This window comes from Thermobia domestica, chromosome 10 (genome assembly GCF_964235325.1).
Source record: "Thermobia domestica chromosome 10, izTheDome1.hap1.1, whole genome shotgun sequence".
In the NCBI taxonomy this organism is placed as follows: Eukaryota; Metazoa; Arthropoda; class Insecta; order Zygentoma; family Lepismatidae; genus Thermobia; species Thermobia domestica.
Window position 1 is genome coordinate 160,536,014 of NC_137463.1, and position 24,459 is coordinate 160,560,472.

Sequence of the window (24,459 nt, forward strand, 5' to 3'; positions counted from 1 at the left end):
AAGATGCATTTAAGTGGACTATTTTTTTTCTGTTTAAGCAGTTCTTAATATTTAGATAATTTAATAAAGGCTAAGCAAACTAATTTGAACTCTTGAAATGGATGGGATTTTTGAGGCATCTGAGTTCGAAGCTCTTGTGTTACTTCAGAAATAAAGGACAGGTTTGGCTATCAAGCTATTCCCGGACAAAACACGCTAAGGAAATTATTTCAAAGTTCTTGGAAGTTTTTTTTTCTCTGCCAAGAAACAGGATGTTCTAGCTCGCGTGCAACCTTTCCAATGGTAATCATTCGACTGTAGTGGTTTAAGTTATAAAGAATATAATCTGTGCATCAGAAGTGTTGTATAGATAGGAAGACTGAAGCAGGGAGATTTGCGTACGTTGGAATTATGATTAAAGCTTTGCACTGATTACCATATTGCGTGCAAAGCGAATGCTGATTGGAAAGTCTGCGTGACACTGGCCACTTGCAAGACATTGGAAGTGGGTGACCATGTCAATGGGAGTTACATGAAACTAGAGTTAGTCGAAATGTTCGTGAATTGTTGTCAAACGAAATCGCAAATAATATGAGAAAAAACACGAAAACAACTATAGTGGGGAGTACCAACATAGTTTCTCTATTAAAATTAGAATTCGTAGAAATTAATGTTTCTACTACTTCTTACCGAACTTATTACTGTCTATATCTGATAGCAGTTTACAAAGAAGTAATCTTTGGCAAATAATCAGTCTACGACACAGAAGTTAAGCAAGCGTATTCATAAAACAATACCCTCATGACAATCTGGCCTCTCACTGATCCGGATGCATTTTTTTTTTAAATTTACACTATAGTTGTCACTAAGGTAGAATTGTGACTCGATTAGAGCCTCGGAAGGTTAGTGGTAGAGCTCTTACCTCTGGTGCGTGGGGTCCCTGCCATCACAATGCGCGCCAAATAGACTTTGTGGTGAACAAACACTATGTGCGGGGGCATTCTTAGGATGTTTTCGTTTCCTTACATTGTTTTTATTTCACCAATTTATTCATTATTGTCATCACAGTATCCCTTAGTCTCGGGGCATAATCGTGACACGTTAAACTTTTTTAAAAAAGTGACAACATGCGAATAATATATGAAATTTTAAATTCGTATTTGAGATTTTGAAACATAGAAAAGTATTGGTAATTCAGTCAATGAATGAGAATGTAAATATGTAATATTAGATTTGACCAACAACTTGAAGATCTTACGTTAATCAACAAGAGTTTTGTTTTACGTTGTGGTACTATGATAGACTTCCAAAGTATGCGGAGTCAATATTGAAATCCAAGGTAGTAGATATGCCTGTAATTTCCGGTTGTAGTTTCAGGATAAGGTAAGTCACAAAACTTTCCTTGGGATATTAAATCCATATCAGAAAGTCATTTCTCGCTGTCTCTTGCCGCATTTCCTCTATGGAGAATAATATTGAAACAAAAATTGGTAGTAAATTTGTCCCACTTCTGGTTGCAATAGAAGAATAAAGTCATAGATGGAATATCTTCTTGCGATGCTGAATTGTTATTTTAAAAAGCTTCTGGTTATTTTTTACTGTTTATTTACCATGATGATCAGTGTTAAAACCATGAACGTAGATTTCCAATACTTCTGGTTTGAGTGAAGGATAAAGGTCGAAATGCAACTTATTCTTGGGACTCTGAACCCATATGGAAAAACCATTTATCGCTATATGTTATCCTCTTTGCTTATGAAATTTAAGAATACTGTAAATGAAAATGGTAAGTTTTTACAATTTCCGTTTGCAAAAGAGGTACGCTATCAGAGATGGAATATATTTTTGTTATACTAAATCCACATCAAGAAACTACTTCTCGCTATTACTTACCGTTACATCAATATGACGATAAATGTTAAAATCAGAAATTGTAATTTCCAATACTTCCGACTTGAACAGAGGCTTAAAGGACGAGACGAAAGATATTCTTGGAATGATCAAGCCATAGCAAGAAGTCACTTCTCTATATATATTCCCATTTGTAAACCGAAAGTTGAAGTTGATTTCTGCTCGTTTCAATTTGAATAGAAAATTAAGGAGAAGGATGGAAACCACTCTTGGAACGCTGAGTCGATTCCAAGAAAACATATCTAGGTATCTTTTAACATTTTTGTCCTATGTATCTAAATTAATACTGAAACCAAAATCAATATATTAGTGGAGAGTTAATGATAGATGTAAAATCTATTCTTGGGATGCTTAGTAGATTGCATGAAATCGCTTCTCGTTAGCTATTACTGTTTTTGTTATATGGTGATCAACGTTACAACCGGAAGTGTTTGATTCCTACTTCTTCTGGTTTGGATAAAGAGTTAAGGAAGGAGATGGAACCTATCCTTGGGACAGTGAATCGATTCCAAAATTCCACTTCTTGCTATTAATGTGATGAATGTGGTAATTAAGAAAAGTGACATAAGTTTAATTTGGATGGAGAATGATGATCCAATTTTATTTTCCTTTCTTTACAGTTCATTGATATGAAACATACAAATAATGTAGCGAAAAACTATAATAGGAACTTTTTTAAATAACGCATATATATATATATATATATATATATATATATAACTTACCGTATACATAAATATACAATAGGCTTAATATCTTGAGCTTCATATTTTCTATTTTATATTTTCATCTCATACCAATCGAATCTTACAAGAGATAATAATAAGTGCCATAACATACATACAAGCGTTCTTGAAAATTCTCTGCTTCTGGAGGTTGGACACATGGACATCATTGCAACACAACAAAAGTCATATGATCAAGTTCCTTCATAATTTTCCTTTGATAGTAATATCATTTGATGGTTAACAATGATAATAGTTGCCTCATTATTCCAAACCTTAGCGGGATCATCACATTACCCTTTTGATAATTAATATTTAAACCTTCTGTGAATGCAATTTAGAATATTTTGTTTTTCATGCATCATACTTTAAGTTCTAACTCAAAGTGATGTATCCACTCCCTATTCAGGATGTTGATAAGTTAACTTGATTTGCTTGTAAAATATGTTTTCAAAACTTTTGATTTGAATAAACGAATTTAATCTCGTATGAATACTTGTTTAGCGTCTAGAACGTATTTTATTCCAAAATCCTAGACTGAATTTCTTGACTTAAAACGCTACCTCACCTCTATTGAATCAATTTGTACATCTCAGAATTGTATCTTATAGCCTTAAGGTCAAAATAAGTAACTAGTGGTAGAAAGTAAATTGAATTAACGTTAAAAGCAAATAAATATTGGTCATTTAGAACTTGTTGCATCTTGAAAGTTAGTACTAGAGTTAAGAGATCGTTCAAGAAACAACTACTGTTTAGTTCCTTTCAATCACATCTCGGGACAATGTAAAAATACAAATGTACCGATAACTTTTCCACTAACTGCAATGCTTTAATCAGAGCTATATAAATACATAGCAATATACAAAAATACTACCGGTATGTAAATTAGATATTTAAATTCAAGCTTTAAACATTGGTAACAAAATATTGCAAACAGTAATATTTCCTCACCGTGCTTTATGTTTTGAGCTATAGGTCAAAGTTGTGTATGTACTTCTCATTCACAATGTTATGTAACGTACTTTATTTGTTCGTAAGATAAGTTTCAAAATTCGTAATTGTAATAAAAGAACTTAATCTTGTATAAATACTAATTTGGCATTCAGAAGGAACTCTGTTCCAAAAAGCTAAAACAAATTTCCGAACTTTCTAATATATAATTGATAGGGATTTACTAGGAGAATCGGTAAGCCTGGGATATTGAGCGCGAGTCAAGCTGAGGAGCAGTACAAGCAGGAAACAACAATAGAACCAAGTTTTGCGGCTCATACGACTGAGAGCATGATCAGCTTAGAACATGCTAGGCCAATACCTCTCTACGCTACCACTTTCTTTGGATTTAGGGTTTAGATTTCTAGGCTTGCAGCATTTATGACCATTTAGCCCGTCACATATGAGGGATGACGTCCCGCGGCGAGCATACTATCCGGGGAAAGGGAAGGAGGGATGTGGCCTGGGACCTATAAGTGAGGTATTACCCCGGCATTTGCCTGGTGTGAATGAGGAAAACCCAGGAAAACCTAATTCAGGATGGCTGGCTTCAAAAAGCTTTTTATACGTTTTCGACCGAGTGTCCCAATCGAGAATCGAACCCGGAACTGCTCGCACCGAAGGCGAGAGCGCCAGTGACTACACTATGCGTGACCACTTGTAGTAAGACAACAGGTGAAGTACAAAATGATCATGTAAGGGCTACTTTGAAGTAAAAGACAATAATTTATGTAGTATATACTAAACAAACTAGTATATGGATACAAAAGTCATGAAACGTTCTTTCATGACTATATGATTAGCGCACTCATCTTCTGTGCGAAAGACATGAGTTTGATTTCCGGTGGTAGTTCGTGTAGTTTGGATTCCATATCTTATATTGCGAGGTTCTGGATGCTGAAAGGGATATTAATTTCCAAACCAACCGAAGAACCTAACATGTTTTGAAACTAACAAAGAAATTCGTATTAAAAAGTCATTGTTCTCAAGGATCAGTTTATGGATGACGTCATATGTTGCAGGGTTGGTTGAGGTTGAACAGTACCTACTGCGTGGCTCATCTTCAACGGTGAAATGGCTAATCTTGAAACGAGCTATCCAGATTTTGATAATGCAGTAGGAAATACATCTCTTCCCCAATGCATGTGACATCTCAGTATGAATGTCCTTTGCAGGCCTTCGCTGGTGAAACGAAACCATCCTGGCTGTTCAACATTCCCAAACTGTGAAAATTGTTTAAAGCCTCCATCATCTCTGTTTCAAATCTAAAAGAAGAAATAGTTACAATAATCACAAGAAATTTATATTTTGGCGCGATTACATACGAGTATTAAGATACTAATATCTTATACGTACATATACTGAAAGTATTATCTGGATGGGAGAGTGGCAAAGTTGAGAAGTTTTCAGCACTTCCTCGTACCTAAATTTTCATTAAAAATAATTTTAAACATGTTTCACTGACATATTTACCATCTTTGCTATCTCGCGTATCTTTACTCGTTCTTTAAACACAGTATTGTGAATTTTACTCAGCATTTTCTCAGATCTGACTTTCTTTGGACACTTCGAAAGCTCAGCATCGTTTGCATATAAATATTGAAACACAGTGATATCAATCAAACCACAAAAATATTTATTTGTTATTATTCATTGTAAACAAACTAGCATATAGATACAAAAGTCATAATACGTTCCTCCGAAATGTGGGTGTGGAGAAGATTGGAAAGAATTAGTTGGGTAGAGCGGAAAACGAATGAGAGAGTGTTAGAAATGGTGGGTGAGAAAAGAACATTTTTAGATATTGTTAGGAAGAGGAAGAGAAACTGGTTGGGACATTGCCTAAGAAGAGATTGTATCATGAGGGACGTCCTAGAGGGTATGGCGGCGGGAAAGAGAGGAAGGGGGCGAAGGAGACTACAATTAATGGATGATATAAAAACCGAAAAATCATACGCGAAGACGAAGAAGATAGCGGAGGACCGTGGAGCATAGAAGCCTCTCAGCTGCAGCAAGTGACCTGCCAGTAAGGGCAGAATACCTATGATGATGAGGAGGAGGATAATTTTAGACTTAAGTTTACTGTTTGTTTCCGTATTGATTTCGTTCTTATTTCTTACTACTAAGAAAGTAAATTAATATACGTCCCTTATAATAGCTATTTCTTATGTTGCTGATAACAGCGTTATCGTGAATATGGTATACTTATTGCTGTGCACGATTTATTATTCTCATTCATTTCCTAACCAAATTGTAGGAGGTAGTCATGTTTTATGCACTGACATAAAATACTTGTTAAAAAGCATATTTACGTTGTCCACCTATACAAGTGACTGGATTTGGTTGTTCAATACTAGTCGCAGAATAAATGTGAGAAATTAAAGACAGAAGATAATGAAGAATGTAAAGGGCTTCACTATGATGCTAAGATACGTACCTTTTGTACTGAGAATTCCGAATTCAATTTCCGGTGAGAGAGTCTTGGCATTTGAAAGCATTATAGAGTTTCGGACTCTATTTTAAACTGTATGTGCAAGTTTCTTGTAACTTCGGTGCTAAAAGGGAGGCTAAATACCAATCCAGCCAACATGGTGATAGTATGCATTTGGTCGACGGTAATAAGCGCTGTCAAATAAAATGGCAAAGCCTGATCTGCATTAGACATACTGACGCGGTTCTTAGATTGAGACGATTGGTATGACGAATGCGAATTGAGACATGAAAAGCCAGGAGTATTAATATCTGGCAATTTCTCGACGAAGGCAGTTGCTTCGTTTACATCAGTATACAATTGAACGTGAGGAAATAAAACACATAAATTAAACGAAAATCTAGTCATCTTTGTTTATTCCAGAGCTCTTCTTAAAAAGAATATTCACAGATTTAAACCACTTCTGCTTACAACTGTACCTTGAATTCAGTAGAGAGCAACACGCACCGCTCCGTTTAACTTTGTCCGTTTAATCCTTCATGTATAGTCTTAGGTGAAAAACTAGCTTTCCGAATTTGAAAATGAATTATGCAGCAGAAAACCTATAATTTTTTAAGATATAAAATTGTGGGTTACCATGTTCTTGCCTCACACCCTTCATATAATACAAGTAGTTAGTTCTTAAGCTATAGATGGAAAAATCCTAACAAATTATGTTTTGCAAAGGGTATTTCCGAAACAGTTTACATCGTATATTGTTAGCCTACTTGTTTACTATTATTTACATTTAGCAAAAGACATATCACTATAATTCTCGTATTCACAAGAAATATAGAATAACCATAATTTTTATAATGCTTTTATTATTTCATTACAGGTAAAGTGGACGTTTACGATAGAAGTGAATAACACTCATTTTGATCCTTCCTACCCAGAAGAAGTAAAAATTCCTATAGTTAGTGCTGCATATTTTCCTGTTACTCGACCCATGAAGCATCAGTACCATGAATATTTTAATTTTTCTCTTCTGAACAAAGGTTTATTTGACATAACTCCACACCATGGAATAGTGTACGTTGCAGACCCTTTAGGTATTAATAACATAAATGTTACTTACTACCTGACAGTACATTGGGTTTATTACAATCCTAGGTTAGACGTTGTGCGTGAAAATTCTACTCAAATTCAGGTAGAAGTTATAGCAGAAGAGAAATGTCCTACTGCAGAAAACACAGATTCTTGTGCAGTTTCGGAAACGAAAGAAGACTGCAAATGTGGCCTTGGTGCTCCCTTTGGATGTATTTGGAGAGAGTCGGTGAATTCTAAAAATGTTCTAAGTAAAAGATTTGAAACATGTAGTGCCAACATAGAAACATGTCCTGATGGTATTTGTGATGAGCTAGAAAATATGGAGAAAAGACTTTGTCCTTTGGACTGCGTACCTAAAGGTAAGTGCCTTCTTATACTCAGCTTTATATTAAATTATTGATAGCAAAAGATATGTCGTTGTGCAAATTAGTTGAGAAACATTATTGTCATAAATACTTCTTTAAGTGCATACGGTGCCACATTCCGTAGCGGTTTGCGTCATAACAACGCAAAATTGACGTTTTAGTTGTGATAATAATCGGGGTAGCAGTAATAGTTGTTGATTTTTTCATGTTTTAGGGCGTGTTGAGCTTCTCAATTTTTCTGAAGGCTGGTGCAGAATAGTAAACATGGTGCATTGAATGTTTTGTACAATATCTCACAGTCATATTTTGTGCAGTCAAAAAAGAACTTAGTAATGCCTCCTGAATAAAGTAACCAATATGCCTATTTTTTGACGTGCCCAATTCATACCAGAAGGAAATTGAAATCTTTCCGGGACTTCAACTTTCACCTATTCAAGATTCGCCTAATACCTTCTAGCTATGCAAACGTCAATCAAAGTGATGGCACAAAGTTAATTTTCTTATTAGGCGAAAGTTGAACAGTTTTCAAAACTTGGTTTAGCTCGCATACATTGGTAGTCCTGCACCTCATCAATAGTTAACATTTCCTCTTGTAACTATATTCGCGCTCTTATTAAATAGGGGAAATTTTTGACAAACCCAGCAAAAATTAGTAGCTTAACGAAACTTTCAGGATAATTTCCTTTCATCAAGTACAGTAATATCTTCAAAGTCTCAGAACATCCATCTTTTAATTTCATCCAATATGGATGCCATATCCAATTTGGTCGCCACCGTCTATAGAACAATTATGTTTTCCTTGATTTCTTACGTCAGGTTCAATTCTGTGGTCTTGAAACTTATAACAAAATATTTTGTAAATAAAATTTCCTTTGTTTGGATACATAATTCATCTCTGTATACAAATGATTGAGTAGCCTTGTATCGCTTAACCTTGTACCTGTTTTTTCAAGCGTATTTTTCTAATTATATATATAATATTTATATAAGTAAAAAAAATTAAGAAATATTTCAACATGTCATAATTACATTTGATATATATAAAATATGGTACACTTGAGTATATTGGGGCATATACGGAAGTTTCTGTAAACTTATTTAGCAAAATAATTGGTAGAGGAAAACGTTATTTAAGCTAAATTCAATTGTTTATAAACGATAGAAACAATTTATAACACATAAAAGATACAAAAGTTAACCCATCCCTGGCACGATAGATTGCTCATTCATAAACGATACGGTTATGTTGGATTAGACCCACCGCTGCTTCAGATGAAAAATGTTCAAACAACAAGATTTAAGGAGAGCGTTTATATTTCAGTAATTTAGGTTTCATATAATAAACTGTTTTCTTTCAGAACAGGGAAGGTATCTATTACACTGGAAAACTAAAAGGAAAAAGAAAGAAGAAACCCTGGAAGATTAATAATAGTAACGTATAATTTGCGGGTAGTTCAACATTAAGTTAATGGCAACATGTCACTTTCATCCTGTTGTTTGTTGATTCCCAAAATGTGTTTCCCCTTCAATTAATACACATGCCTGAATAACATTCTCGAACATGAACAGTTGGACTAAGTATATGGAATTTTTACATTTGCACTACACCTTGTTCAGAAAAGAGTTTTGTGCTAGTATGTCCACATAAGTAACTGAGTAGCATTCTTCATTTTCTCCTCCGATCACCAATCGATTGCTGAAGTATCTTGCTCCAACCAAGTATGCTCTTGATGATACACTTTCAAAACATTTCGTCTGTTCGCACTTGTTCTTATGACTAAAACTGAGGGATGAGTGACTGGTGCCAAATATCGACAGAAAGCCAGTGAGTCACAATGATGCTATGCCTAAAAGTGTAATTGGAAATGTTATCCTACCTTTAGTAATTTTTTAAAGAATTCGTAGTAGATTTGTTGAATATACTAACAAACTGTTGCTATAAATTAACTGTCTTATCTCTCGAGTAATTTCTAACAAGATTTCTTCCCTTTCAGAAACAGAGACAAAGTCGTGTCACTTCCTGAATTTTTTTTGTAAAAGCAGTATAACATCATCCATGTTACCTCCTGTATTTTCATGTATTTAAACATTTTAGCTGGATGATAAAATCTGCCTTCTTTATGCAAGAGTTTTTAAAAATCAGAAAAATACGCTTGAAAGAAACAGTTACAAGATTAAGTGACACAAACCTACTATATCAGTTTTAACTTTATATCTAGTTAACCTACAGAGATGTATTATATGTCAAACAAAAGGAAAATGTATTTACAAAATATTTTGTTCTAAGTTTCAAGACCGTATAATCGCACCTAAGGTGAGAAAAGGTAAACATGATTGTTCTATAGACGGTGGTGGCAAAATAAGATATGACGGTCATATTGAGTGAAGCTTAAGGCAGATATCTGATATCTGGATACATTTAGGATGTATCTATACTTGATGGAAAGAAGCTGTCAAGTTTCATTAAGTTGCTATTTATTTTTTACAGGTTCAGACCCTTACATACTGGATTAACAAGTTTGCACTTAATTAATAATGAAAACTTTTAATGTCAATGCTCTATGTCAAGCGTATCCTATCTATTCATATACCGAAATTGTGCTTATACTGATTTTTGGCGCTTTGTTTATGTTTATTTTAGATTTATGCAAACTCTCGTAAAATTTATGTTTTTCAATTTGTTTTCCGTAATACTTTTTATAATTTCATGTAACAGGTTCACATTTGGATGTCAAATTTTAATTGTGCGTATAGCCTACTGTTTTAGTATGGACTCAACTTTCTTTTTCATTTAGAAACAACGCTTTTTTGTGTAATTTATTGTCACTACTACCAACATAATTTCGCATTAGACAAATCTTGAAAGGCGAATCTTGAATTCAAGATTCGCCTATACTTTCTCTTGAGTTAACATCTATAAATTTCATTGCTTCAGGTTATTAGGCGAATCTTGAATAGGCAATAGTTGAAGTCACCAATTTTTCAGTTTTACTTCCCATGGTTATGCCGGCTACGCTAAAGGAGACGGTGATGACGAGAAATGAATGAAAGGGTGGAATGAAGAAAGTGGGAGAAAACGGGAAAACCCCGAGAAAACCCACGCATATGATGATTGTTCACCACAAATTTCACTTGGCCCGAGCTGGGATCGAACCAAGGACTCCATGTACGAGAGATGAGCACTCTACCACTTAGTCGTTGCAGCCCCCATACCAGAAGAACTTAATTCTGTGTACATTAGCTTAAACCATATTCCAATTAATAAATTTGTTTCAGAATGTTTGGTAAAAGAAAATAAACGGTGAGAAAGCACTTTTGTTTTCAACTATAAATATGTTATTTATATAAGAACGACAGTTTTAATAATATCATACTTAAAAATATACCGATCGTATCGTAAAGTTTGAAAGCAGTTTCTTTCCTTTTTCACTAAATTTTGGCGTCCCTTTTAACACCGAATACATAAAGATGTAGACTTACATTTTAAGGTGAAATTCCAACCACGATAATGCTTTTAATGCTCCTCTATCGGGAATCAAACCCGGGAACACGTGCATGAAGGGCAGAGGCGCTAGCCGCTAGAGCAATGAGAAGATTATGTTTGAAACAGGTATTGCTTCCTCTTAATACATTTTAGGGGAAATTATGGCGTCCTAGATTATACACAAAAGGCACGCGTGCTAGTATCTAGTATTTATACTTTGGTATTCTTCGATGGCTGTAAGTTTTATTCCAACTTAAGGTCAATATATAATTAGAGGCAGATTGAAAGAAAATTAGTCATTATTTAATAATGGCATTGCGAATATAACATCATACCACTTCATAGTTAAAATGTCTAAATTTCCCAAATATGATCAATCTGGATACATCTATAAATGTGTCAAGAATTTTTTTTTAAAAAAGTTCATGCCAAATGTTTCTAATTTCACGATATACATATGAGTAAAATAGGATTCACTTTCATCAATTAACCTTGGAAATGAGGAAATATTCTTACTGTAGCGTGCTGATAGTCAGTGAAAGCAACATTACAAGTAATTTAAAGTCACTCAATACAATTTCGACTTAAGTTTTCGTTATGTAGAGAAACGAGGAAAAAACTCATTCAATTGCAGTTACGTTAATAAATAAAATGACTTACTTTTGTAGCATGAATAGGCCCTATAATTCGTTATCAAAGTAGTAGCCAAAACCATAATTTGAGATATTGTATATTCGCTGAGTAAATCTAATAATCCATTTACAGATAAGTATATACAAGCATATTATTATAGGTAACTTAGGATTTGAGTTATTCGCGTGGCATTGAAATCTTGTTATGCAAAAGGGTTGTGGGAAAATCTCCATATGTGTGAATGAATGTAAATAAGGCAATATTTTAAGTACCGTATATATTGGGAGTTTAATGTAACAACATGAATTTATACTTTTCTGAACGGTTCTGAGAAAATACTTTGTGTTCACTGCTGACAGGACAGGAAGATGAAGACTTATTAAAAAAAAGTGTTCAGTATTTATCAATTCAATTTAAATAACTTGAAAAGTCCAACTTACCAGATTAGTAGGGAGTTATGCCACTTTTCGCCATCAGAAGAGTTCAGATATGAAATGGAATGGAGTCACAGAGGTCGTGAATTGTAGCAAGTGGAATATTACACCATTGCAGTGCAAGCATCATTCAATTCTGTGAGAGAAGGTGGGAGTGAAAATCTGTATCGGGTTCGTGTCTTCAAAATGGAGCACAGTTGTTGAATTACGTTAATGTAATCGTATTGGATAAGAGAACATAGGATATGTTCAACTTCATCCAAATATGCTTCAAACGACGGCGCAACAACTCCAGCTATATGAATGAGCACATTACCAATTTGAAATATGGTGACATTGGCCGAAAACAATATTGTCGTCATAGGATGCACATGGTCCCATAAACGGTGATATTATTAACATCAGTGATGCGACCGGTATGTGTTGGCGCAGGATCAACAGAAAAACAGAATATTTCGTCCCATATAGTGTTCCACTTTGCTGATGTGTTTTTGCAGTGAATTTTGTATTTAATTCAACACCTTGAATATTATTTCTTGCGGCACACCCAATACAACTGCCATTTTAGTCACGTTCGCAACACATAACCGTACGCCAACAATATGGCCTGTTTAGAACTGAGAGAAATTGCTTATTTTGCACTATTACCGTCTGACCAGCACAATGTACACATCTGTTTTATTATTTCGTACGTAGTACAGAGTTTGCCCTAATACACTACGACCATTAGCCCAGTGCTGCTGTCACCGTCTGACTCTTGCCAACCCATATATCGATGTGTTTTCAGCTTCAGGTGTTTTCATTAAATTGATAAATATCTGTACAAGCAAACGTAGTTACAATGATACTTAACAGTTTTTCCGGGTTCTGGCATCGAGTGCCATTGTGCGAATAAAATAGAATGACCTACACCTATTTTATTACCTACAGTACATCCTATTCTATTAATACAGAACAGTACTATAACATGAATGATTTGGCTTCACGCTCACTCCACGAACATCCGTTGACCAATAATATTACAAATAAAAAGTAGATAACTATATTAAAAACAAAAATAAGTAAATACATAAAAATAGTGGAAATTTAAATCTTTCCCTGCCACAGTCAGAGAATGAAAAACTTTGTGAAAAGAATTACAGAGTCTGCTTCTTCCATTATCGGCATCAACACACATGATGGCTATATCAAAGCGAAATTGGAATCTAGAGGACTACCAATATTCCGAACAAAAAGTAACCATAAATTCCAAAGAGAAAATTAGGAGAAAATCTTAGTAAAATCATGTTTGCCAACATAATTTGGAATAGGTGGACATCGCAGTCCAGCCACCACCTTGTGGTCAGCTCTGGGCTAATTTCAAAGCATAACAAGCTATGAAAATAAGCGAAGCGCTGGATAGTATTTGAGGAGCTGTTAGCAATTAGAAAGCCAAATCTTTTATTTAGTCTTTTACATTGGGAAACTTTCGAATGCAACTCGAGGTCAAAACAAATTGGAAAACAACAACAGAAAAGGCATTTTTCATCTAAATTGACAACTTCTTAACAAAAACATAAGTAAACACCATACGAAACAACCCATGAGGCACGATTATTACATATTTGTCATAAACGAAACAATAAATGCGCATAATGCAGTAAAAATACATTTAAAAAAGCCAAATAATGATTTTTTGTGAAATTCTTGTGTGGGTTGCATACCCAAATCACTATCAAACAAATTGTGCGTAATGTTCCCAATTTCACAATTTACATATGAGTAAAATAAGATTCACTTTCATCAATTAACATTGGAAATGGAGAAATGTTCTTACTGTAGCGTTGTCGATGTGCGCCACCTAAACGAGCTCCAAAAATCTTCTATAAGTCAGACGTGTTTTTAGTGACAAATGCCCACTTTTCCGCACTGTCCACCTTAACATTTCGAAAAAAGTTTTTTTTTTCTTTAGATAAACCCTAATAGTCAGTTTTGAAAAGTGACATGGTGAAAATACAATTCAAGGCAGATACTGCTTATGTTAAGAAAACCATTTTGAAGAATTCACCCGTTTCTCGGTATGATGTAACAGACAGACTTTTTCCTTTTTTATGAAAAGGTATACTAGCCGAAATGCTCGTTCCGAAATGCACGGGAAAAGTAGGTTTATATAAAAAAATTTGAACCCGCATTCTCTGTTTGGATACACACTTCAATGAAAGTTCAATGATAAAAATCATAGAATAGTCTATTTCAGGATAAACTTTGATTCCCTCTATACCCTTAAACACTCCATTTATTTAAAGTAACATGATAAAAACTGAAGTCGAAGCAAATACTATGTTCCAAAATTCATCTCAAGCTATTTAACCATTTCCCCGTGATGCGATCACAAATAATAAGCAATATCTCTTTCAATGTGAAGAAAGAAGTTCAAGAAGCCGCCCCTTGCTTTTCTTAAAACGAAGATTAGTTTTCAAAAAATCTCGGTCACTGGCCTGTTCATTTTTATGTTTACAAATAGTATATGAGGCGTTATTAGGAGAAATCTAAAAACAATAAGTTTTACCTGTTATGTAATGGTTCATAGCTTTTACACAGCACATAAATAAAGTGTAAAAACCTTTCCCAAAAGAATAGAAACTATCAACTGCATCAGATTAACAACGAATAACCTGCATTTTAACCCTTAACCCCCGACGTCAAAATTTCTCACGTAAATCCCGACGTGAAAATATATTTTTGTACGTAAAAATTACTGATTTTTAAATTTTATTTATTTTGCTTATTTTTAATGCTTTATGTATATACATTATAGTGCTTATTACATAATTGAGTTAAAAAACAAAGGATACAAACTACACCAAAAAATCAACTAGATTAGCAATATGACCATATTACATTTGTCGCATTTTTCATAGCTTCAGAGTTTATTTACTCTTTTTAATACGAACTGCTGTTTTCTTCTCGTTAGGAAAGGATCAGAATACACTTAAACCACCACATCTTTAACAACCTCAATAGTCTACAAACCTGCAAGACACAAACATCACCAATATTTTTGCACTCTATTTCTTGTCTGTTTTATCCGAAATAAAATTCAATAGTAGCAAATTTAGCTTTATCAGATGAACTGTCACTGTTATTTTCTGATATCTCCGATTTGCTTTCATGGTCACTTTGATTGACGGCACTTTCATCATCCATATCCGAAAAATACATCAGACAAATCACTATCCACATCATAAATTATTCCTCTGACTTTCTCTACAAATTTTGTATCAGAAGTCATAACTGCCGACGGCAGAGTCATTTTCAAGGTGGATTGTAACGAAACAAATCAACTTCGACAGATATCACAATTCAAATCCACCTTATCAGCTGGAAACAGTAAATCAAGTATAGCACAGAAACGTTACACAACGTGGAGTCCCACGGACTGCGTGCACACTCTCGAGCAAGACTGAAATAAAATTTCAGCACGTCCGCTGCAAAACAGTCTTTAACTCAACTGATTAGAAGGTACTGACAAGAGCGTGGAGCTACACAAAAAATAAAAGGACATATATATATATATATATATATATATATATATATATATATATATATATATATATAGTATTACATTACTCGCGGAGTCCATCGGACTCCACTTCGGGGATTAAGGGTTAACGCCATAGAAATTCATTTCTCACGATTTTCTCGAAAATTACGCATGATAATTAACTTTCAAGATGCCATTTTGTCCTTGTAAATGTGATCTATGCTTATCTCTGAACTATATCATAGTAAAATAAAAATTGAATTCTAAGAGTAGATCATAATTTTGGGATATATTTCATTAACTATATAACTGCCATCTTGTTAGTGTCACAATGTCAAGATTGCTTACTGTATACTTCAGGATCACTTTCAGCTTAACTTACAGTATACATACATACAGGTTTAGAAAAGGAAAAAAGCGTGTTTTTATTGCTTTTCTCGAAAAGGAGTATGAAGATTTACATTCATCCATATCACTTTGTTCAGCACAACGAAATGCAAGGGTGTTTCAAAACAACACCGACAACGTTTGGGAGGTGATTCCTAACACCAAGGTAAGATAAAAAGTATGGGCCAACCTGAGTGCACAAATACTTCCTTTCGGAGTTACAGGCAGCCCAAAGTATGAAATCTACCGAACTGAGTACTAAGTATTCGATGCCGAAAGTATTAGATGAAACCTACCGCAGTCGGTCAAGACTTCACTCAGGAACTAACATATGTGCTATCCAAAAACCCATGTTTCAGAATCCTAAGGTACTCATGGAAACATTTTTATAGAGGAAGTTCGGCTACGGACGTATAATTTGAAGTACTCACCAGCTACCTCTATAAAAATTGTGGAAGTGCTGCAGGATTGTGAAACTTGGATATTTGGATAGGACCCATACTAGTTCCTAAGTGAAGTTTTGTACCCAACTACGGTGGGTCCCATAGTATTGGAGTTATGGACCTTTAAATTTCATTTTGTAATGTTTTCGGTAGCCTACAATTCCGAACGAAAGCATTTGTGCATCCAGGTTGGTCTATACTTTTATCTTGGTGTCAGGAATCACCTTCCAAACTCCTTCGGTATTGTTTAGAAACACCGTCTATATATAATTCATATATAAACCTTTTTCTGTTACAGGCTAATAATAGTGGAGCATATCCGAAAATATTTCAGTAATGCGACCTGGAATCGAACCAGGGACCCCACGTACCAAAATTCAACGCTTCACCACTTAGCCAGCATGCCCCCTGTAGAATATCCAGTATTACTATACGATGGTTTCATGAATATGGGATTTTTCTTTACTTATAAACGTAACAAATAATCAGAAGTCCTAAACTGCATTTCGTCATCTTCAGAAAATAATGCAGTTGCTTCTTAGAAACTATATCATTAACTAATCTTGTGAATCAGAATTTAAAAATAAAATAATATTTGTAGAGTAAAACAGAAATAAAAATAACTGAAAACAATATACTGTAAAAAAAATAATTTTTATTTTTACGCAATACGGTAGTAATTTTTGTGCTCGGAACTAGGGGAAACATTTGATTATTCATGTGAAACTGCCCATTCCGTTATAGATGCTTTCTCCCTGATATCCTACCTCACCGGTTATATGTTATTCTTTCTTGTTAATGTGTATTTAAACTTTATGTATTGTATGTTATGTATTTATTTCTGTTCATTTGAGTTACTCTGCAGACAATTTATTGTATTCAGTACATTATTCATGTATTTATGTTGTCAGATTTTCAATACATCCACATTGCGTTCTAAACTATGTAGTTTTGAACTAATCAAAGTGGTGAATATTATGGAATTTTAACTACTTATAAAATTCTAATTACTCTGTAAATTTTTACCCATGGCTTCTAGTTTTGGAAAGGATGCAGGAACAATGATAGAAATTGAATTAAAATAACCAAAGGTTATAAGATATTAAAGTAGTATGTTAATATAGCTGTTAGGAGTGTGTGTGTCGTTCCTAAGAAAAGACACAAGCTTGTATTTAACATAGTAGTGATTTTTACATCAGAGTGGTCCGGAAGTGGGCGTACCCCCCTTTGGTTTCAACAGTATAGTGTTAGTTATGGTAGGATGTCTGTACACAGTTACCTTCAAGTCTTAAGAGTCTGAAGAGTCATAAACATCGGTATGATCACCATCTATGTCATAACCCAGCTTAATTCTGCGCTAAGTTCTCGCAGCTGTTTTGCGGAGATACCCCGGAATCACGAGGATGAAGGCGTGTTCCACAGCTGGTCGTAATTCCTGCGTTGTGTGATATCAAGTGTTTCTTACTTGTTGCTTTATGAAACTTCAGAGAGCATTGTCTGGTGTCGTCAGATTGGGACTCCTTGAAGGCCAGGCAAAGGGAGCTGGTGAAGATGTACAACCTCTTCCAATCCAGCAGCCAGGAAACGTCTGATTCAGGTTATTAATCCAACTTCACTGCAAATAACTGTTACCAAGCAGAAAACAAATGAACATGGATAACAATGTTGCCAGACAATGCCAAGCAATGTTACCCGACAATACCAAGCAATGTTACCAGACAATGCCAAGCAATGTTACCAAACAATGCCAAGTAACACGATAAAAACTCAGTTCGAGATTGTTTATAAATATGTTCAAAAATAGTTCAAACAGTTCTGCCGTGTTTCCGTGATTCAATCAAACAAGATCTTTTTCTCTTTACTATGTTCTACTAGATGAAATGACTGTTCTTTGAGTGGAAAATATTTGACCTCTTCCTCCTTTCAATAAGCATTTCAATGAAAATGTAATGAAAAAAGCGTATAAGTGGGTAGGTTTTACAAATGTATGCCAAATATAAACTATTTTATGGCTTTATGCTCTTGAATCAAAGTTAAATGATAGAAACTTAGGTCAGGTAGATATTAACTCTGTTTCAAAATTTATTTCAAACTGATGAAGCCGTTCCAGTGATGCAAGCATAAAGAACAGATGTAATCAATGTAAAGAAAGAAATTATAGAAAATGACCCACTTCCCATTTTGTAACGAGAATTTACGAAAGCGCTAGGACATGTGTCTGTTTATTTTTAATGAAGATTTTATATAATGAGTTTCAATTCCTAAGTTGATGGACTCGTAAGATACTCAATATTTCGTATAAGGATTCTCTACATTTTCGCATGGTGCTGTTTCACACGGTGCTCATTATCGAGCACTTTCGTACTGTCTTTCTTATCGGATTAATCATTTTGCAGGTATGATGCATTTTCACACGGTCCACCTGTCAATCACTTGATTCATCCTGAAACCACTTTCACTATAGAGGGTGGGGCGACAGAACAAATGTCAACTAAGTAACAACATAAAAAGAGCAAACACAAGTTAAGATAAATTCGAACAACTGAATTAATACTAGCTTCAAGTATTTTTCCCAATTGTACACCATACATAAAGATATAGGAACAACTACACATGATAGGATGTTGGTTATACCAGTCTCGTATGCATTGACGCCAGATAAAATACAGCTAACATATGAGGAACTGTTTACATTTCTTAAAATGTGGTTTGGCCGGAACGTATCTCGAGTGCTGGAAGTGGATTTTGAGCTTTCAACAATCAATGCATTGCGTGTGGTGCTTCCTAATTCACAAGTTTCCGGCTGCCATTACCATTTTAACGAGAGCATCTGGTGGAAGGTTCAAAGTTTAGGTCTCTTCCAAGAATAATACCTCCACGATGAAGATGTACGTCATCATTTCGTATGTGTAGTGCTTTAGCATTAATATTATAATGACTCTCTAGGTAGAGACTAAATAAACACGTGTTGTATTAACGTGTGTTTCTGTCGTGATGTGGGGATCCTTACACCCCCCACACTGGACAAAAAATAATCTGCAAGATTATTTTTTAGAAAAATACATAATTGTGTATTGGTTGTGTAACAGGTTGCTTCTGTATAGTATAGGTATGGTGGTATTGCTGTTGTATAGGATACATTATCTTTGGTTCAGTAGGCAATCCATCGGATATATTCTGCGGGTTAGGTATAGGATTTTGGCCATATAGCATTGCAGTTTTTGTAACAGCTCTGCATGCTCTCTTTTTTTAAAAAAAAAAAAGTCATTGGCGGCTTTTAATGTGTTCAATTTAGTCTGTAACATGTCTACTGTTGCAAACCTCTCTAACGCAATTTTGTTAAGGAAATCCCTTTGTAACCCCGAGGATAAATTATGGATCTTTTGTTCTCCTGAAACTTCCGCCTGATTGCTCGGAGTTTACGTAACAAATATGAATCTATGGACTCATCTATTCCTTATTGGACTTCGAATAACTCGTGTTCCGCTTTATACGATGTTAACTTCGGACTACTTAGTGCTACTAATTTAGATTTTAAAGCGTCATAGGACATCGTTCTGAATTAATTTTGATTTTAAGCTGCAACACGAGATCTAGTGCCATATCCTGTAGATATATCGGTTAAATGTCCTTCTTCTTAGCTGGTAACCATGCTTGCATGTTTGCCATATGATCAAATAGCATGAAAAATCTATCCGAGTCCTTATGCACGTGTTCCGAATATTTCGTCAAATGAGGCATGTTAAAAGATGTATTAGATGCACCCTCTGTCATATTTGTATTCTTTCCTTCTCAATTATGTGTTTGTTTACCTGACCTAGTTTCCGGCATAAAATCACACTCGGTGAAGGTAAGAAGAAAAGAAGGGACGGATAGTGAAACTTATATGGATTTTGATAATGACCTCATCAGTGCTTGCTAAAGGTTAATAAAAAAAGCGCCCCATACAAAACTCCGATGCCTACATCATGTCCGGGCGAGTCATTTCCCTTCACCAATTTTATTACAAAGTTCTAATTACAAATGTCTTTGATTACAAAGAAAAAATAGTGTCTATCTTCTTATTTGACCAGATGAAGGGAGACAGGCGTTTTGCATGGTATCCCTTCTCTCAAAGTAGTCTCCAAGGCACCTACAAGATTCTGGTGAGTCTTAAAGAAAGCCCCCTCGTCCCAAGACAGCTTCGTGATGCTTGGTTGTAGTGAGGATCCCTAGTCCAATGCGACCTCGGGTTAAGGAAGGTGCTCCCCTGCTCCAATGCGATCTCGGGACAGGTGTTAGGTTAGTTGATCAGTTGGTCGACTGATTCCAGATCCCTCGGTGGTTTGGCTTTTATTTGTCCTCTTCGGGTCCTTTCGTGAGTTTCGTCTTCTTTCGGCTTCCTTCGGTTGTCTCTCGTGTCGGCTTCTCGTCTGCTACCTGTTTACAATCAATAACACGTGTTGTATTAACATGTGCTTCTGTCGTGATACGGGGATCCTTACAATATCATCAAGCAGGATCGATGTAGGTTGGCTCATCCTCATGGAGGACTGTCCATCTTGGTAGAAAATTGAAGAGTTAAAAGATTATTTCATTGAAGAATAAATGAACATTCCAAACATTCAGAGAAATATAGAACAGCGATGGTCAAAGACACAGAACAAACAATCCAATAGAGGGTTAGCGTAATAAGTTAAACCGCACCATATCTAAGAGTACGCCACGTATCTTGAAATTTGCGAGTTCACTAAAAACAGATATGAAGTCTAGTTATTATGTTTTGCGAGACAGGACTTAAATTACATCTTGACCACAGATTGCAATAAATCCTCGAGAAGCTACGAAATAGCGTGTACTTTAAAAAATGCTTGAGAAGTCGGAGCCTAGGGATGGGTACGAGTCGAGCTAAAAACTCGACTCGAATTCAAGTCTAGTTTTGAGTCGAGTCAAAATTAATTTTCTTGAGGCGAGTTCCGAGATGAGTCACTCCGAGATGAGTTCCGAGATAAGTTTTTGAGGTCGAGTTTCGATTCGAGAAGAGTTTGATAAATAGCTCGCTCGTTCAGCTAGTTTCACTCGTTTCGAAATCATGGCCTGATTAAACTGGGAAGCGAAAGCCATAACATTTGTAAGCAGTAATGTCAAATACTTTTAGTGTTGCTCACGAGAGGGGACACTGCTCGCATCTCGTCTCGTCTCGATAACGAAATAGCCTCAAATGTCGTGTGCACCACCATAAGTATATACTGAAGTTCTTACCATCAAAGCTGAGATTTGCAACGTCCAATTTTTGAGCCCAAGCAGAAGCCCAACCCAGGTAATGATGTCAACCAACGAGCGAACAACTCGAGCCGCCTTGGTTGTGATGAGCCACCGGATCGATTCGACTAGGCTCAGGCGAGCCATTGGCTGAGCCGGCTGAGTTGAAACGAGTCTGTCATCTCGATTTGACTAGGCTCCACGGAGCCCTTGGCTCGAGCCGGCTCGATTGGGCTGAGCCATCAGCTCGGTTCGGTTCGGCTCAACTTAGCCGAGTGCTCCAGTCAGCCGGTTATATGAGCTGTTAGCTATCCTCACTTCTCGGTTCCGTTCGATAGTGAATGAGCTGTAACCCGAACCGCTCGAGCGGTTGATAACACTAAACGCAGGCCGAGCAGTTTCGAACATGTTTGACCGGCACTCTATAACTTTTAACAGTTCTTGGCTCGAGCTCGAATACTTGCTCCTCTGGAACTCAAACCGAGAACCTCGTGAACAATGTCCTTGCCTCCTAGACTTCACGGCTACCGAGGTCGGCAGCCAACTAGTTTTTAGTATTCAGATATAAACCGCATGTCTTCCATGTTCATACGTTGTGCTTTTATAATAATAATAATAATAATAATAATAATAATAATAATAATAATAATAATAATAATAATAATAATAATAATAATAATAATAATAATAATAATAATAATAATAAATGAAATCTTTGAGTTTTATGTCCCTCGGTTATGCTGGTTAGGGTAAAGAAGACGGTGACGAATGAAATGGTGCAATGAAGAAAGTGGGAAGAAACGGGACAAATCCGAGGAAATCCACGCGCAAGGTGTTTGGCGCGAGCTGGAATCGAACCAGGGACCCCATACACTAGAGGTGAAGGCTCTACCATCTAGCCACTGTGGCCCCCTAATAATAATAATAAGTTAGAGCAGTAGTAATATCATTGATAATGATAATATTGTCTATGTAGGATACTTGAAAAAAGTAGTTGAAACTGCACACAGGATTTGGTTCGACTCGACGTAAATTCGGGTCGAGTTAGAGAAAATTTTTCTAGTCGAGGCCAAAGATGTCTGTTTCTAATCGAGTCGAGTTTCAAAGAAAACTCGTTCGTGCTCATCTCCAAAAGCTGGAATAATGAACTATGAATTGTACTAAATGGATTGAGTATGTACAGAAATGTGAAACTTCCACTTTAACGACGTGTTGTTTGCTCGGAAAATGATAAGATGGCAGGGTTCCCCTTTGAACAGCCTTGGAGTATGGTGCTAATGTTTTGTGTTTCACAAATCACGTTTTTCTATGCTCTGAGGCGGATACATTTTTCTTCGATTCTGGAACTTACTGACAGAATTTTCTGATGTGCTGCTTATTTTATTATTTATTTATTTTAGTTTGCGATTCTTCTATATTTTATTCCTAATGGTTTCAGATTTTGATTGTTGCTTTTCTGCTCTTATATAGTTTCATTTGTTATTCTTTTTTGTTTTCATTTATTTCAATTTGCGGCAGTCTTTTTTCTTTATTTCAATTTCATATTGTTTATGTTATCATTTTGTCTCCTTCACTATAACTTTTGTTTGATCATTTTTTGTTCTGTCTTGTTATTTATTTTAATATCCGGTTATATTCTTTATTATTCTTTTTGTGAAAGTGAAACCTTTTCTAAGCTAACATTAATTGCTATTGTTCGTATTTATTTTAACTTGCTTTTCCCCTTGTTCTGTTCTTACTTAGTTCTGTTCTCATTTGCTCTGTTCTCCCGAACCTTATAGTGAAAGTGTTTTCAGAATGAATCGAGTGATTGACAGGTGGACCGTGTGAAAGTACATGACACCTGCAGAATGATTAATCCGATAAACAAGACTGTGTGAAATTGCTCGATAATGAGCACCCTGTGAAATTGCACCTTGGGAAACTTCACGACATGCATATAAGTTATGATCTGTCTCGCTTATCCCTTAGTATATGCATTTTAGTCAAAGTAACATGACAGAAGCAGAACTCCAGATATGTCCAAACAAAATCATTTTCAACGATTCAACACTTTTCCGTGGATTCGACCACATACAAGACGATTTTTTATTTTATTATATATATGTACATAAAGATTGCAGAGATATCCATTCTTCACAGGGGAGAATAGGGTTTAATGAATGCTACATTTATACCCTCACGTGTGTTGCTGTTCGTGGCACACTTCGTACTTTATTCGCAAACTTCTTGCAATTTTGCATGGTCATTAAGAAAAATATATAAATGCCATAATTATTATACCCATCAATAAAGTGATTAGGGAAATATTATCATTGAAATACAACTTGTAACTGAAATATAAAACTAGTGCCTTAGTCTTTTCCATTAAAATACACCAATCACGATCTAGTAATATATTTTCTATGTTTTAGTTTACGTATGTAAAGGTATCGTAAAAATTTTCTTGGAGTTGCATGGAATAACAAAGTCAGTCCCTGATCTCTCTGGGAGACTTTTACGTGTTATCTGCACTCTTTCGTTATCAGTTAATGACTAATTCCACCGTATTGGGTCAGTATGAATTTTAAATTCATTATTTAATTTTGTGAGTTGTATTATTTATTTATTTATTTACTTCTTTATGTGCCACATTGATAGCAATTTCCATACTGCTGGATCCACTATTAGAAGGTATTGCCATGACTTCATTTTCGCTAACCTTATATAATATATTATCATGAGTTACGTTTTCTTCTCCAGTTTCTAAATAACTTATTTACGTCAGTAAACTAAATAAAATTTTCAGTTTACGTCCCAAGATTATGCCGTATAGGCTTGAGGA

General features: G+C 35.3%; 1 protein-coding gene across 1 annotated transcript in view; it reads left to right on the forward strand.

The window, feature by feature from the left end:
• The window catches only part of Ret (protein kinase receptor Ret oncogene), a 707,216-nt gene that overhangs the window by 500,368 nt on the left and 182,389 nt on the right, over window positions 1–24,459 (forward strand). Inside the window, exon 8 of the mRNA XM_081728674.1 lies at window positions 6,914–7,484. Coding sequence (XP_081584800.1) covers window positions 6,914–7,484 — 571 coding nt within the window. The remainder of the gene's footprint in view (window positions 1–6,913; window positions 7,485–24,459) is intronic.